This window comes from Choloepus didactylus, chromosome 6 (genome assembly GCF_015220235.1).
Source record: "Choloepus didactylus isolate mChoDid1 chromosome 6, mChoDid1.pri, whole genome shotgun sequence".
In the NCBI taxonomy this organism is placed as follows: Eukaryota; Metazoa; Chordata; class Mammalia; order Pilosa; family Megalonychidae; genus Choloepus; species Choloepus didactylus.
Window position 1 is genome coordinate 13283637 of NC_051312.1, and position 15619 is coordinate 13299255.

The 15619-nt window shown below is 46.1% G+C and overlaps 1 protein-coding gene across 2 annotated transcripts in view; it reads right to left on the reverse strand.

Annotated features, from left to right (window-relative positions):
- LOC119536111 (inner centromere protein) overlaps positions 1 to 15619 on the reverse strand; it is a 42407-nt gene that overhangs the window by 4082 nt on the left and 22706 nt on the right. Inside the window, exons 9-17 of one of the 2 annotated variants that reach the window (XM_037838746.1) lie at positions 15104 to 15227; positions 14894 to 15028; positions 14379 to 14390; positions 11560 to 11669; positions 11353 to 11473; positions 10899 to 11021; positions 9774 to 9961; positions 7490 to 7568; positions 7192 to 7299 (exon numbers count right to left, since the gene is read on the reverse strand). In XM_037838746.1, the coding sequence (XP_037694674.1) occupies positions 7192 to 7299; positions 7490 to 7568; positions 9774 to 9961; positions 10899 to 11021; positions 11353 to 11473; positions 11560 to 11669; positions 14379 to 14390; positions 14894 to 15028; positions 15104 to 15227 (1000 nt within the window). The remainder of the gene's footprint in view (positions 1 to 7191; positions 7300 to 7489; positions 7569 to 9773; positions 9962 to 10898; positions 11022 to 11352; positions 11474 to 11559; positions 11670 to 14378; positions 14391 to 14893; positions 15029 to 15103; positions 15228 to 15619) is intronic. The other variant, XM_037838747.1, reaches the window with a different exon arrangement.

Below are 15619 nucleotides of genomic sequence, written 5' to 3' on the forward strand. Positions count from 1 at the left end.
TGGTTAAGTACTTCCTTTACATTAATAGCATTGAAGGTTAATGGATTAAACTCCCCAATCAAAAGACACAGGCAGGCAGAATGGATAAAAAAATATATGAGCCATCTATTTGCTGTCCACAAGAGACTCACCTCAGACCCAAAGATACAAACAGGTTGAAAATGAATAGCTGGAAAAAAGATATTCTAATCAAACAGTAACCCAAAAAAGCTAGGGTAGCTATAATAATATCAGACAAAAGAGACAAAGAAGGACATTATATAATAATAAAAGGAGCAATCCAGCAGGAAGAAATAACAATCATAAATATACATGCACCTAAGGAGAAGTTAAGCCTACTTATAATTGTGCCTAAAAGTCACCCCCACAGAACCTCTTCTGTTGTTCAGATGTGTCCTCTCTAAGTCAACTCAACAGGTGGACTTGCTGCCCTCCCCCCTACATGGGACATGACTCCCAGGGGCGTAAATCTCCTTGGCAACATGGGACATGACACCCAGGGATGAATGTGAACCCAGCATCGTTGGATTGAGAAAGCCTTCTTGAACAAAAGGGGGAAGAGAAATGAAACAAAATGAAGTTTCGGTGGCTGAGAGATTTCAAATGGAGTTGAGAGAACATTCTGGAGGTTATTCTTACATGTTATAAAGATACCCCTTTTTAGTTTTTACAGTACTGGAATAGCTAGAAGGAAATACCTTAAACTGTTGAACTGCAACCCAGTAGCCTTGAAGATGACTGTATGACTATATAGATTACACTGTGTGACTGTGTGATTGTGAAAACCTTGTGGCTCACCCTCCCTTTAGAAGGTGTATGGACAGAAAAATAGAAAAATGTACACAAAAAGTAAATGAGTAATAGATAGGGGTGGAGAGAATGGGATGTTTTGGGTGTTCTTTTTTACTTTAATTTTTACTCTTTTTCTTTTGTGTGTGTGTGTGGTAATGAAAATGTTCAAAAATTAATTGTGGTGATGAATGCACAACTATACAATGGTACTGTGAACAATTGATTGTATACTTTGGATGACTGTATGGTATGTAACTATATCTCAATAAAGTTGAATTAAAAAAAAAATACACACACACACACACACACACACACACACACACACACACCTAACCAGGGTGCCCCAAAATACATGAGGGAAACATTGGCAAAACTGGAGAGAGAAACAGATAAATCTACAATAATACTTGGACATTTTAATACATGACTCACATCAATAGATACAATATCTAGACAGATGATCAATAAGGAAATAGAGAACATGAGTAATTTGATAAATGAATAAGACAAAACATACATATACAGAATAATATACCCCAAAACAGCAGGATATACTTTCTTCTCAAGTATTCATGGATCATTCACCAGGATAAACCACATGTTGAGTCACAAAAGGTCTTAATAATTTTAAAAAAGTGAAATTATAAAAGCATTTATTTGATCATATTGGAATCAAGCTGGAAATCAACAACAGATAGAAGATAGGAAAATGCACAAATTTATGGAGATTAAACAACTGGTGGGTCAAAGGAGAAATTGTAAGAGAAATCAGTAAACATCCTGAGACAAAAGAAAATGAGAACACAATATATCAAAATTATGGGATGCAGTGAAGGCAATATTTGGAGGGCAATTTAAAGCCCTAAACACCTACATTAAAAAGGAAGAAAGAGCTAAAATCAAAGACTTAACAACGCACCTGGAGGAACCAGAAAAAGAACAGCAAACAAATCCCAAAGCAAGCAAAAAGAAATAAATACCAAAGATTACAGCAGAAATAAATGGAGTTGACAACAACAACAAAAAAAAACACAATAGAATCAGCAAAAACCAAAAGTTGGTTTTTTGAGATCAACCTGGACTGATAATTGAAAAAAAGAGAGAAGATGTAAATAAATGAAATTGGAAATGGAAAGGGGGACATTACTACCGACCCCAAAGAAATAAAAAGATCATAAAAGAATAACATGAACAACTGTATGACAACAAACTAGACAACTTAGATGAAATGGACACTCTAAAACACGCAAACAAATCACGCTGACTCCAGAAGACACCGAAGATCTCAACAAACCAATCACAAGAGATTGAAACAGTCATCAAAAACCTCCCAAGAGGTGACAGTGTGATTGTGTAAACCTTGTGGATCACACTCCTTTTATCTAGTGTATGGATGGATGAGTAGAAAAATGGGGACAAAAACTAAATGAAAAATAGGGTGGGATGGTGGGGGGGACGGTTTGGGTGTTCTTTTTTACTTTTATTTTTTATTCTTATTCTGATTCTTTCTGATGTAAGGAAAATGTTCAGAAATAGATTGTGGTGATGAATGCATAACTAGATGATCATACTGTGAACAGTTGATTGTACACCATGGATGATTGTATGGTATGTGAATATATTTCAATAAAACCGAATTTAATTAAAAAAAAAAAAAAAAAAACCTCCCAAGAAAGAAAAGCCCAGGGCCAGATGGTTTCACAGATGAATTCTACCAATCATTCCAAGAAGAATTAATACCAATCCTGCACAAACTCTTCCAGAAAATTGAAGAGGCAGGAAAACCACCTATCTCTTTCTATGAAGCCAACTTCACCCTAATACCAAAACCAGATAAGGCTGCTACAAAAAAAGGAAAATTATAGAACAATCTTTCTAATGAATATAGATGCAAAAATCCTTAAAATATTTGCAAATTGAATCAAACTATACATTAAAAGATTCATGCACCATGATTAAGTGGTATCCCAGGTATGCAATAGTGGTTCAACACAAGAAAATCAATTAATGTAATACAAACATTAACAAATTGAAGGAGGAGAACCACATGATCATCTCAATTAATGCAGAAAAGATACTCAGCAAAATCCAGCATCTCTTCTTGATAAAAACATTTTGAAAGATAGGAACAGAAGGAAACCTCAACATGATAAAGGGCATGTATGAAAAAAAATACAGCTAAAATCATAGTCAATGCTGAAAGACTGAAAGCTTTCCCGTTGAGAACAAAAAGAAGACAAGGATGCCCACTGACACCACTTGTTCCACATTGTACGAAAAGTTCTAGCTAGAGCAATTAGGCAAGAAAAAGAAACAAAAGGCATCCAAATCAGAAAGAGAGAAGCAAAACTGTCAATATTTGCAGATGATATGATCCTATACCTAGCAAGTCCCTAAAAAATCTATAGCAAACCTACTAACCCTAATACATGAGTTCAGCAAAGTAGCAGGGTACAAGATTAACATGCAAAAATCAATAGTGTTGCTATACACTGTTAATAAGCAATCTGAGGAGGAAATTAGGGGGAAAAAATCCAATTAGAAAAGCAACAAAAAGAATCAAATACCTAGGAACAAACTTAACTAAGGATTTAAAGAACCTATATACAGAAAACTACAAAGCATTGCTAAAAGAAATCAAAGAAGACATAAATAAATGGAAGGACATTCTCTGTTTATGGATTGGAAGACTAAATATTGTTAAGATATCAACTGCACCCAAACTGATTAACAGATTCAATGCAATCCCAATCAAAATTCCAACAGCCTACTTTGCAGAATTGGAAGTCAATTACCAAATTTACTTGGAAGGGTAAGGGGCCCCAAATCACCAAAAGCATCTTGAAAAAGAAAAATTAAGTTGGAATACCCTCACTTTCTGGGTTTAAAGCAGATTGCAAAGCTACAGTGATAAAAACAGCATGTTACTAGCATTAAGATAGACTTACTGACCAATGGAATCTAATTGAGAGTTAAGAAGTTGATCCTCACATCTATGGCCAATTGATTTTTGACAAGGGTGCCAAGTCCATCCTATTAAGACAGAGCAGTCTTCAACAGACGGTGCTGGGAGAACTGGATATCCATATCCAAAAGAATGAAAGAGATCCTTATCTTACACATAATATAAAAATTAACTCAAAATGGATCAAAGACCTAATATAAAAGCCAGAACCATAAAACTCCTAAAAGAAAATGTAGGGGAGCATCTTCAAGATCTTGTGGTAGGAGGTGGTTTCTTAGACCTTACACCCAAAGCAAAAGCAACAAAATGAAAAAGAAAAAAAAAAAAGATAAATGGCACCTCCTCAAAACTGAATACTTTGGTACTTCAAAGGACTTTGTCAAGAGGGTGAAAACGCAGGCTATTCAACGGGAGAAAATACTTGGAAACCACATATTCGATAAGGGTCTACTATCCAAGATACACAGAGATCCTACAAGTCAAGAATAAAAAGACAAACAACCCAATTTAAAAATGGGCAAAAGACATGAGCAGACATTCTTCCAAAGAAGATATACAAACGGCTAAAAAGCACATGAAAAGATGTTCAACATCACAAGCTAACAGGGAAATGCAAATCAAAACCACAATGATAACATTTCACACCTACTATAATGGCCACTATTAAAAAAAAAAAACAGAAAATTACAAATGTTGGCGATGATGTGGAAAAACAGGAACACTTATTCACTATTGTTGGGAATGTAAAACAGTGCAGCCATTGTCTAAGAAAGTTTGGCAGTTCTTCAGGACACTAAATATAGAACTGCCATATGATATGGCAATCCCACTACTAGTTATATACTCAGAAGAACTGAAAGCAGAGACACAGACATTTGCACAGCAATGTTCGTAGCAGCATTATTCACAATTGCTGAAAGATATAAACAACTCAGGTGTCCATCAACCAATGAATGGATAAATAAAATGTGGCATATACATACAATAGAATATTATGCAGCTGTAAGAAGAAACGAAGTCATGCATGTCACTACATGGATGAACCTTGAGGACATTACGTTGAGTGAAATAATTCAGAAACAAAAGGACAAATGACCTCACTAATATGAACTAAACATAATTAGCAAACTCATGGTGCTAATATCCAAAACATACATCACCAGAAATAGAATGAGGGTAGAGAATGGGGAGCTGATGCTTAATTTGTACAGCATATATAATAATATATAATAAGGTTGATTATAAATGTTTGGAAATGGATGGAGGTGATAGTAGCACTTTATAGTGAGTGTAATTAACAATGATGATATGTGGGTGTGATAGTGGGTTTAAGGGAGAGTTTAGGGTCCTCTGTCTCGCTAGAAGGAAAGCCAGAAGATGAAACAAGGAATTGTATAACATAGTGAACCCTCTTCAGGGTGATCAATGCACAACTCTGAATATACTAGAAGACACTGACTGTACACTTGGGATGGATTGAATGGTATATGAATTCATCTCAATAACACTGCTTTAAAAAATACTTATTAACCAATCATAATGTATGGACCTTATTGGGGAACAGCTTTTTAAAAAGTTTAAAAAGTATTTATGACACATACGTGAAAAATGGAGGTTCAACCACTGATATTAGATTAGTTGTGATAATGGTATTGTGGCTAAGGTAGAAAAGGGGACACTAGTTTTTTATAGCATTGGGTATTTATGGATAAATACATTTATCCAGTTACAGATTGAATAAAAATATTATATACATATATCTGTAAATATATAAGCCCTAAATAATTGTACAAATTAAATTATAATGTGTGTATATGAAGTTAATTTAAAGCAAGACTGGGAAATAAATTTGGAAATAGCTATTTATACATCTAAAAAAAATAAGTGCTGGAACATACAGGTGTATACACTAGGAAAAAAGCTGCCAAATGGCCAGTATAGTCTGTGCCTATTTTAAAATGTATCTCTGTCATTGGAGAGAGACCCTATGAATGTCATCTATGTTGGAAAGCCTTCATTCATTTCTCTACCCTAAGACAACATAAGAGAACTCACAACAGAGAGAGATCATCTGTGTGGGGAAAGCCTTCAATAGAATTTCTCAACTTAGTGTATATGAGAGAATTCACAGTAGAGAAAGACCCTATGATTGTCAGCTATGTGGGAAAGCCTTCACTCGATGTTCTGCCCTGAGAGAACATGAGTGAATTCACACTGGAGAGAAACCTTATAAATGTCATCAATGTGGGAAAGTCTTCACCCATTATATAACAGGACACACACTGGACTGAAACCTTATGAATGTCATCTGTGTGGGAAAGTTGTAGAGAAACCCTACGAATGTCATCTATGTGGGAAAGCCTTCACTCAATGTTCTCACCTAAAAAAAATCATGAGAGAATTCACAGTGAATAGAAAACTTACTTTTGTCATCTGTTTGGGAAAGCCTTCACCCTTCATTCTGACTTTTGAATACATGAGAAAACTCACGGTGGAATGATACCATAAGAATATCATTTATATGGGGAAACCTTAGGTTATGTTAGAAAACTTTGACAACATGAGAGAACACAAACTGGGTGAAACCTTATAAATGCCATACACTTGAAAGGCTTTGGTTAATGTTCAGACATCAGATTACATGATGTAGCCTATAATACAAATGTTTTGAAAATGGAAGAGATTTCAACTCTTGATTTAAATTTTAAACTTACTAAAGAACACACAACTGAAGACACACTGTTTTTAATCAATCTAGGAGACCTTTTACTCCTCCCACTACTTCATCAATGTAAGCCAATTCATATTTGAGAAAACAAATATCAATGTCACCTATGCAGCAAAGCCTTAGTACAATGATCTGATGATATACAATGTGAGAGAAATCATGATATGCATGTAATAAAAGTGGAAGTATCTTCATCCACTGCTCCAAATGATAGAGAGACAGGTCTTTACTGGAGGATGAAGTTCCTTAAGGGAGTGCCAGATAATTCATGCTGGAGATGTTATTTATGGAAAGCCATACAAAATCACTTATTCATACAGCAATACTTGTAGGGCACACGTTAAGAATTCATACTGTATAAAACTTATCGGTACTATGAATAAAAGCATGTTTTCAGTGAAAAAAAAGTTTGTGTGTGTACATACGTGTGTAAACTGGCTATAAATGTAACAACCTGGAAGGACAGAGATTAAGCTTAATAGAGTTTAACTCGGAAGGTGCTCTCCCCCCTCCTTTTTACTTTATACTCTTTTATGAAGTTTACTCGCCTTTTTACAACCATTTCTACTTTTAGAATAAGAAACAGACATATCAACAAAAAAACAACTGGGCCACTTGTACCCTTCCTCTTCCTCAGGATCTTAACATAGCCTGTGCCTCCAGGCTTTTGGGAAGAGAATAATCTGCTCTGGGGCCTGGGCCTCACCTGCACGTCCACAGTCACATTCAGGTTTTTGCTTGCCGCTGCCGCCTCCTTAGCTTTCTTCTCCTGCTCCTCCTGCAGCCGACGCTCAGCCAGGCGCTGCTGCTCTTCCTGGGGAACAGGCACCAGGTGCAGCATTAGGGAGCAGGTATGTGCCCTCCTCTCCCCCAAGGCTCACCCACCCATGCAGCAGGCCAGGCAGCTCCTGCACCAGGGGTGCCAAGATTGGGGCCTGCCTCACACTCTCCATAGCACAGCTCCCCTTAGACCTCATGGGGACCCCACACCCCAGACCCCTTACCTTTCTCTTTTTCTCCTCCAGTTCCTTCTGCAGTCGCTCCTTCTGCAGCCGCAGGGCCTTCTCCTTCTCCTGCTGCTCCCTGAGGACCAAGCAAGAGGACCTCAGGGCAGGCCCATTGGGACATGCCTCAGAAGACAGGACAGCAGAACGGGCACACCGGCTTAGAGTCCAGAGCTGCAGTTTTGGCTGGAAGGGCTAGGACTGTGCACAGCCAAGGATGCAGGGAACGGGCCTCAGAGCACAGCTTTGGAGACCACCAGAGTCTGGCCTCACCCTCTGTGCCAGTTTGGATGTATTATGTCCCCCAAAACACCAGTATCTTTCATACAATCTTGTGGGGGCAGACATATTTGTGTTGATTAGATTGGAATTCTTTGAGTGTTTCCATGGAGATGTGATTCAATCAACTGTGAGTGAAAAGTTAGATTGGATAATTTCCATGGAGGTGTTACCCCACCCATTCAGGGTGGGTGTTAATTGGATCACTGGAGTTGTATAAAGGAGTTCACAGACAAGGACCTCAGAGCAACTGAGAGTGACATTTTGAAGAGAAGCTGCAGCTAAGAGAGGACAAATGTCCCAAGAGCAACATTTTGGAGAATGCCATTTTGAAACGCAACCTGGGAGCAAGCAAACACCAGCTACGTGCCTTCCCAGCAAACAGAGGTTTTCTTGATGCCACTGGCCATCCTTCAGTGAAAGTACCCTTTGTTGATGCCTTACCTCAGACACTTTATGGACTTAAGACTGTAACTTTGTAACCAAATAACCCCCCTTTATAAAAGCCAATCCATTTCTGGTATTTTGCTTAATAGCAGCATTAGCAAACCGAACACCCTCCCACCAATGTAGATCTCTGAGCCTCACTTTTCCTGAGAATGGGAACCAGAACACATCTCCTCCAGGGTCATCAGGAGAATTTAATGGGAGAACCCATGTTCCCTCCCCAACACCAAGCTGTTTCAAATGCTCCACTCTGCCTACGCCACAGGGCTGACTCCAGCTCCAAGCCTGGCACATGGAGGAACAGGAGCTGCCCACAGCTTTGCTAGCTTGTGGCTGTGAACAGGTCATCTGGCCTCTCCGAACCATCTCCTCTGGTCCACTGGCCCTCAGGGAGGCTGCAACCAAGGGCTGTAAGCAAGTGGTAAGGAACCCGGTCCAGAGCTGCCGGCCACTTGACCACCACCTTCACCCATAGAGCCCCTGGCATCCTGGCACACAATCAGCTCTAAAATCACCTTAGCTGTCCCCATCCCAGACTGCCAGGGGCAAGTCAGCCTACAATGCCCAACTCTGATTCTGCTCACAGGGCCAGGAACACATCTGTGTCGCTGTGTTGGTCAACTCGATGAAGCACTGGGAGAGGCTCCGACACAGATGAGCCCAATAGCCATGATCCTCCGTCTCTCCATGAGGACTAGGGCCACTCACAAAGACAGATGCAGAAAAACGTCTTGTCCAACCCTCCCAGCCTGGGTGTTACCCAGAGAGGTGGAGGCAGGAGAGAGGACAAAGTAGGGCCTGGGCTTGCACATGCCTGCATGTCCGTCCCCACAGGTGGGCTCAGTGCCCCACATCCACTCACAGGAGTGTCCATCTACACTGACATCTCTCCCAGCCGACACTGGCTGCATCTCGCCTTCCCTTGCACATGGTAGGCCCCAGATAAACACTTGGAGAACTAGATGTGGAGTTCCTATCCTGCACAGAGAACTGGCAGACCTCAGGATTGGCTGGCCCATAAATTTCAATGGGGGGCAGTGGGGAAATGCTGGGTGAGGGGTGGCATACTGACTTGTCATCATTGCCAGGGGAGGTACATTTAGTGGGCAGGGGCAAGGATGCTAAACATCCTGCAATGTACCAAAAATATCACCACTAAGATCACTGGTGCCCCTATTGGGAAACACTGCCTCGTCCCACCACATTCCCTATGTCACCTGAGGGAAAAATGAACCAAAGAGGTCAGCACACCTGCTCAGAGGCAGAATCAAGACAAAATCCCAAGCGACCTCCCCCATGACCCCTTAAATCTCCAAAACCCAATGTGCCTGGTATTCAGGTGGTCACCTGCTACAGGCACCTGGGTTTGAAGCCAACGGAAAAACCTGTCCTTCTTTTCAAGCCCCCAAGTGATGAGACCTGCCTCTTGGCAGCTGCTATGTCTTGTTCATCTACATACATGCACAGGAACCCAGGATGGAGGACTGGTGAGATGACATAGGCCTCCTTGGCCACCTAGGCCTGGACCTCTTGCCAGTCCCGCCAGGTCCTCCCTCACCTCTCGGCCTGGAGCCGCTCGAGCTCCCTCTTCCGCTCCTGCTCCCTCTTCCGCTCCTGCTCCGCCAGCTGCCGCTCCTGCTCGCGCTGCTCCGCCAGCCTCTTGGCCTCGGCCGCCTTTCGCAGCCGCTCCAGCTCCTCCTCCTTCTTCTTCTGCAGCAGTTCTTGGTGCTGCCGCTCTTCCTCCTCCTGAGATTGGAACGGAGGGCAGGATCAGGGCCCTCCATGCAGGCCTGGGCCGGAGACGCAGGGAGGGAGGGGCCGAGTGCCTGCTACCACGGGAAGCCAGGCTGTGCCTATCAGCCACCATGGCCGGGAAAGCAAGGGTGGGCTATGGAACACCAGGCACCCCGGCTCCGTGGAATCCCCACGACCAGCCTGAAAAAGGCATCTTGGAACAACTTCATTTGCTGCAGCAGCAGATTTCATGCTTAGGAGTATAGACGCTGGAGCCAGACTCACTGGCTGTGTGACCCTGGGCAAGTCACTTAATCCCTCTGCCCTGTTTCCTCGTCTATAAACCAGGGACAACAGAATTACCTACCTCTCATGGGGTTGCTGGGTTTATACAGACGACATACATAGAACAATCAATTTTTGCCATTAGCATCATAACCCCAGCAACAGATTTGCATTCTTGAGTCACAACGCCGAGCGTTCTGAGCTCCTAGGAAGAGCTAGGCCCCTGCTCCTAGAGATGGGACACTCAGGGAGTGGGTGAAAACACTGACCACACACCAGGCACTGATCTGAGCACTTTAGGTACATTAACACATCTAATCCTCCCAACAAACCCATCAAGGAGATATCACCATTAAATGAAGTAGATGAAGCACAGAGAGGTCAAGTAATCTGCCTAAGGACACACAGCTAATAAATGGCAGAACTGAGATTTGAATTCAGAAAAGTTTGGCTCCGGAGTCCATGTACCTAACCCTCAAACTGCCGCTACTACAGAAAAAGGGAAGAAGGTCACTGTCATCATTCCAGAGGCATTTGTTGAACCTCCTGCAAGGGGTGACTCAGCAGAGCCCATGTTGGTGCCAGGTGGGCATTCACAGCACTGAGGTGGAGCCTGTCCCACTCCACCAGTTACCACCAACCCTCTGCCCACCTGCACTCATACCTGCTGCAGCCACTTGAGCCTCCGAGCCTCCTCCTCCTGCCTCCTGCGTGCCTCCACCTCCTCCATCTTCTTGGCTGCTGCCTTTTTCTTGGCCTTTTCCTCTGCCAACCGCTCCTCCTTGGCCTGCAGAGCCCCCCACATGTGCTCACTGGAGCAGCCCTGCTCACTTCAACCCTGCAGAGCATGGCAGGCACCCCCAGCCCAAGGGGGAGGTGCCCAACAGCCGTCCTGTCCAGAAATGTCAGCCACCCACTGGCAAAGAGCTGCTGGGAGGACCCAGATGCTAGAACTCCCACCCTCAGCTTGGCTCAGCACAGACTCCAGGGCCCATGGGGCAGGACAGGTGTGGGACATCAACCCCCTAACTTCCCTAGGGGTCGTTCCCTGAACTGCTTGGGGCCCACCAGGTAGATTCACCCCGAAGCTTGGCCGCCCACCAGCCAGAGGCTCATACCTTCTCAGTCTTCTCGTCGATCTGAGCAAACTTCTGCTCAATCTGCTTCTTCTTCTCCTCCTTCATCTGTTCCACCCGCTCCCGGGCCTGTAGAACTTTGCGGAGACGCTCTTCCCGCTTCCTGTGGGGCACGAGGAAGTCATGGGTGGCTAGCCGAGGCCAGGGCAGGACACTGGTCAGCTTGGGCATGGGAGCCAGGCCACTTACAGCTTCACCTCCTCCAGCCGCCGCCGCTTGTCCTCCTCCACCTTCTGTCTGCGGAGCTGCTCCGCCTCCTCCTTCCGCCGCAGGTTCTCCAGGCGCTGCCGCTCCTTCTCCTGGGAATGGTGGGACATGATGGAGAACAGCAACAGAGCTGGGGACACGGCTCGCCCAGGATCTTCCCCACTCCAGCCGCCAGCCGTCCCCCAGGCCCTCAGCCACATGAGCAGCAACACCAGACAGCTTCTTCAAAGCAGCAGAGTCACTGCACAAACATGCCCCCCTCCCGCCCAGCCTGAGGATGGTGGCTTCCATTTTAACTCCTAGGGAGTCCCAAAGGCTTCCCAAGAGCCTGCACAAATGCCCTTGACTGAGCCCTGACAACCAAGGGCAGCACAAAACCCAGGGTTCAAATTTGGGTGCATGCTCTGATTATAAATAAGTAAAAAATGCATTTGACAAGAGAATGAAGAATGATTGCGGGCAGAAAGGTGGCTTTGAAAGTGTGGTTAATGTTCTGTTTAAGGGGATGATGGACACACAAGTGTTAATTTATTACTGTTATTCCTGCTTTATAACTTACATACCATGTGGTATATGTATGTGTGTATATGTATACACACACATTCTTTTTACTATATCAACTATTCTGTAATGACTGAAAAGCAAATAAAAGAGAATAAATGAAAATATCATCAAATTCTACCAGAAGTTGTAATAGCTAGTGAAATAAATTAGGGATGGTGTTACTTTTTAATTTTCCAAACTTCCTGTGATACTACTGTCTTACGTTAGTAATTTTTAAAATAACTTTTAAAGTACTAGCTGGCTGTTCAGCAGACTGATGGTGGGAGCCCTCCTCCCCAGCAGGCCCCAGGCTCCCTGTGGCACAGCCATGGCAATGGGCAACCAGCAGGGCCAGGCAGGGACTCCACGCCCATCCTGCCAAGGACGAGACTGGCGCTTTCCATGTAAAAGGTCACGAGATGCAGGTGAAAGCTGGGACCCAAATGGAGGCCCACACCCACCACCCCAACCTGGCTCCCACCAGACCCCCACACTGGGCTAAGCCACACATCGCCCCTGCTCTCCCTGCTCTGGTTACTGCCTGTTCCTCCTTGGCCTCTGACCCTGGCTAGAGGAGCACTGCTACCTAGAGATCTCACCCTCAGGTAATACAATCCTGCTGAAGATGGAGAGAAAGGGTTCCAGTTAGGGGTAAGATGGTACAATCCTGCTCCACCCTGTCTCTCCCACTGAATGAGGCTATAAAACCTGGATAGAATGCACGGAGCAGCTATTTCAGGGCTCTGAAAAGTCAATAACAGCAGGCAGATTGGGGAAGAAGACCAGAATTCGAAGCACCCACCAAATCAACAGTGAGTTTACCCATTTTTCGTACACTCAATGCAGCCTGGAACCCCGAGGGGATCACCAAGGAGCAGACAGAGAGAACTCCGGGAACAGCCCTCTTGTTCTGGCTCAGGGAGCGGAAAGGGAACTTCTAGTACACAGAAAGCACAGAAATCTTACTTGGGGATTTTTCTCTTTTCTCATTTCTCTCATGCTCCAACCCATAAGCTATCCCATGGCAACAGTGGTCACAGCACTTATAGGAACCCACAAGAGTCAAAATTCTGAGGGAGGACAACCTTCTCTCTAATCTATGGAGCTGTGCTCCCAAAAATTTGGAGCAAAAATCTACTACTTATTTCTTTCTCCCCCCCCACATTCCCCACCAGGTGGCCCTAGACACAGCCACAAAAGCAAGCAGCAGGCAAGGAAACTGACCGAACTTCTTGGCAGAAGGACAGAAAAGGGAAGCTCCAAAGAACAATCAGAGTTTTGGTCACTGCTGTGGGCCTAGCAGAGACCTGGTGAGAAAATCGGTGCCAGGAGACCACGCAGCTGTTGGCTGGAGTCCTGGAAGCCACACTGCTGCCTCCTCCACCCAGACAGACCAGCTGCCTCGTGGAGAGGCAAATTCAGGTACCAGCCGTCCAGCTGCTGGGAGGACCGTCCCACCCACCAAGTCGCGGACAGCGCAGCTCAGGGCTCGGCTGGAGGCAGAAGCCCTCCCAGCTGCCACCCGGCCACTCTGTGCAGCCGGTGGGAGTATCTGCAGCGACTAAAGGAATGGATGGGCTGCCGAATGGCACCCAGCACAGGATACCCCAGGGAGCCAGGAGTGCGGGCTGAGCAGGTCCCAGCTCTCCAGGGTTCCTTGCTTATAGCAGGGGGCCCAGCTCAGCTCAGCTCTGAGGTGTCTGAGAAGAGAACAGCTCCTGTGGTCTTGTTTCCAGAAACTGCCACCAACAGTTACACCGTCACTTGGCAAGACCCAGCCTCCAACTATGGCTCTGAGCCAGACCTCCTGCTTCCCCTCTCATTTTGCCCTCAAGGCAGTAGCTTGGGTCCGTGAACTAATAAATCTCAGTATCTCTGGAGATCAGAAAGAACTCGTCTGTTCTCTTCACAGCCCCAGACCCTGGGGGTCTGGGAAACATTTCACACTGTAGCCCTGGTATAGCTGCAGGTCACACCCCCACTTGCTTCCTCCTGCACGACTTTATCCTCCTGGGAGCACAGTCAAGGCAGAGAGGGCAGGAGAGCAGGCGGTGCAGAAGGACGCTCAGCTCCAGAACTCCTGAGTGCCTCCAACCAGCCACCCAGCACCTCCAGGACCTCCCACCACCCCATCTCTCTTAACACTCCCGCTGACAAAGTTAGTATCTACAAGTGCTGTCAGTTACACAGGGAAAGGGCAACAGCGGCTAAGTGCAAGGTGGAGCTAGGTAACAAGGACACGAAAAGGCTTTACTTACGACGAAGCTGCACTGTGGAAGAGAGGAGACAAGGAAAAAGGCAACAGTTAATGCCAGGCTGGAGAACCTCCTGGAAAGCCGGCTACACTTCTGGCTGTGCCAGCGAGTCTGCTCAGGTCTGCCAGGCTCCACCACTGCCTCTCATCTCACCCAACCCTCATTCCCCAGGAAATAAAGGAGGGTAAGTGTCCTCACGTGCCCCTCACCTCATCACACAAACCACCAGAAGGTTTGGAGACAGATGACCAGGGTCAGTGGCTATTAGGCTAATTCTGCAACTTCCTGGCCCAGGGGCCCAAGACTGAACGGGCTGTGTCCACACACTGCCACCCAGAGCCCACGGTCAAGATGATGTCCCCAAACGTGGAGGCAGCCCAGGGCCGCAGAGGCTCAGGCTGGCCCTCGCCCAACGCCAGGCCTCACCCATTGCCGCCCAGACCCACGCTACTCCTGGGGCCTTGGGCCGCGCTGCCCCGGCTCTGGCCGAGCTCGGCGTGGCGGACAGGCTTCCTCACCTTGGGGTCCATGCGCAGGGGGGTATTGCGCTTAATGAAGGACTTCATGCCGCTGCTGCGGAGGCCGGAGGTGGGGGTCATGAGCATCTGGTTCCGCTGCACGGTGTGGAGGAAGGTCCGCAGGGGCCGCACCACCTGCAGGCGGGAACCGGATTCAGAGCACAGCAGGCCAGGGGAGGGCCCATGGGGCCGGGCGGACACCCAGCTCACCTTGCTGGCCGGACAGGGCGGGGACGGGGTCTTGCTCCTGGGGGGCTGCAGCTCCTCGTCCTCATCCTCCAGGGGCTGCTCCTCATCCGGCTCACTCACCGCCTGCTTGTAGCTGCGCTTCCTCCTGCCGAGGCACCGGCGGCAGCGGCATCAGGCGGCAGATCAATCCCAGCCCCGTTGAAGGGGCTCCCCCGGCTCTCGGCTGACCCCGGAGCCCCTTCCCAGAACCCCAGCCATGCCCGTTAAAGCTCACCCCTGAGAACAGGACTACAGACGGGCAGAGCTTAAAGGAGCCACAGAGGTGGGGTCTCCCTGGCCAAGCCTATATGCTGCCCAGAGGAAGGAAGTGACCAGTCTAAGGTCAAGCAGCCCGAAGGCCAGGGTCAAAATCCAGTCACCTACACCTAGGCCAGAGGTCATCCCACAGCATCAAGCCACCTGCTTGGTTAACCAGAGCACCAGGATACACCCAGGTGACAGGCAGCAGAGGCCCCTGACCACATGTCCACCCTCCCC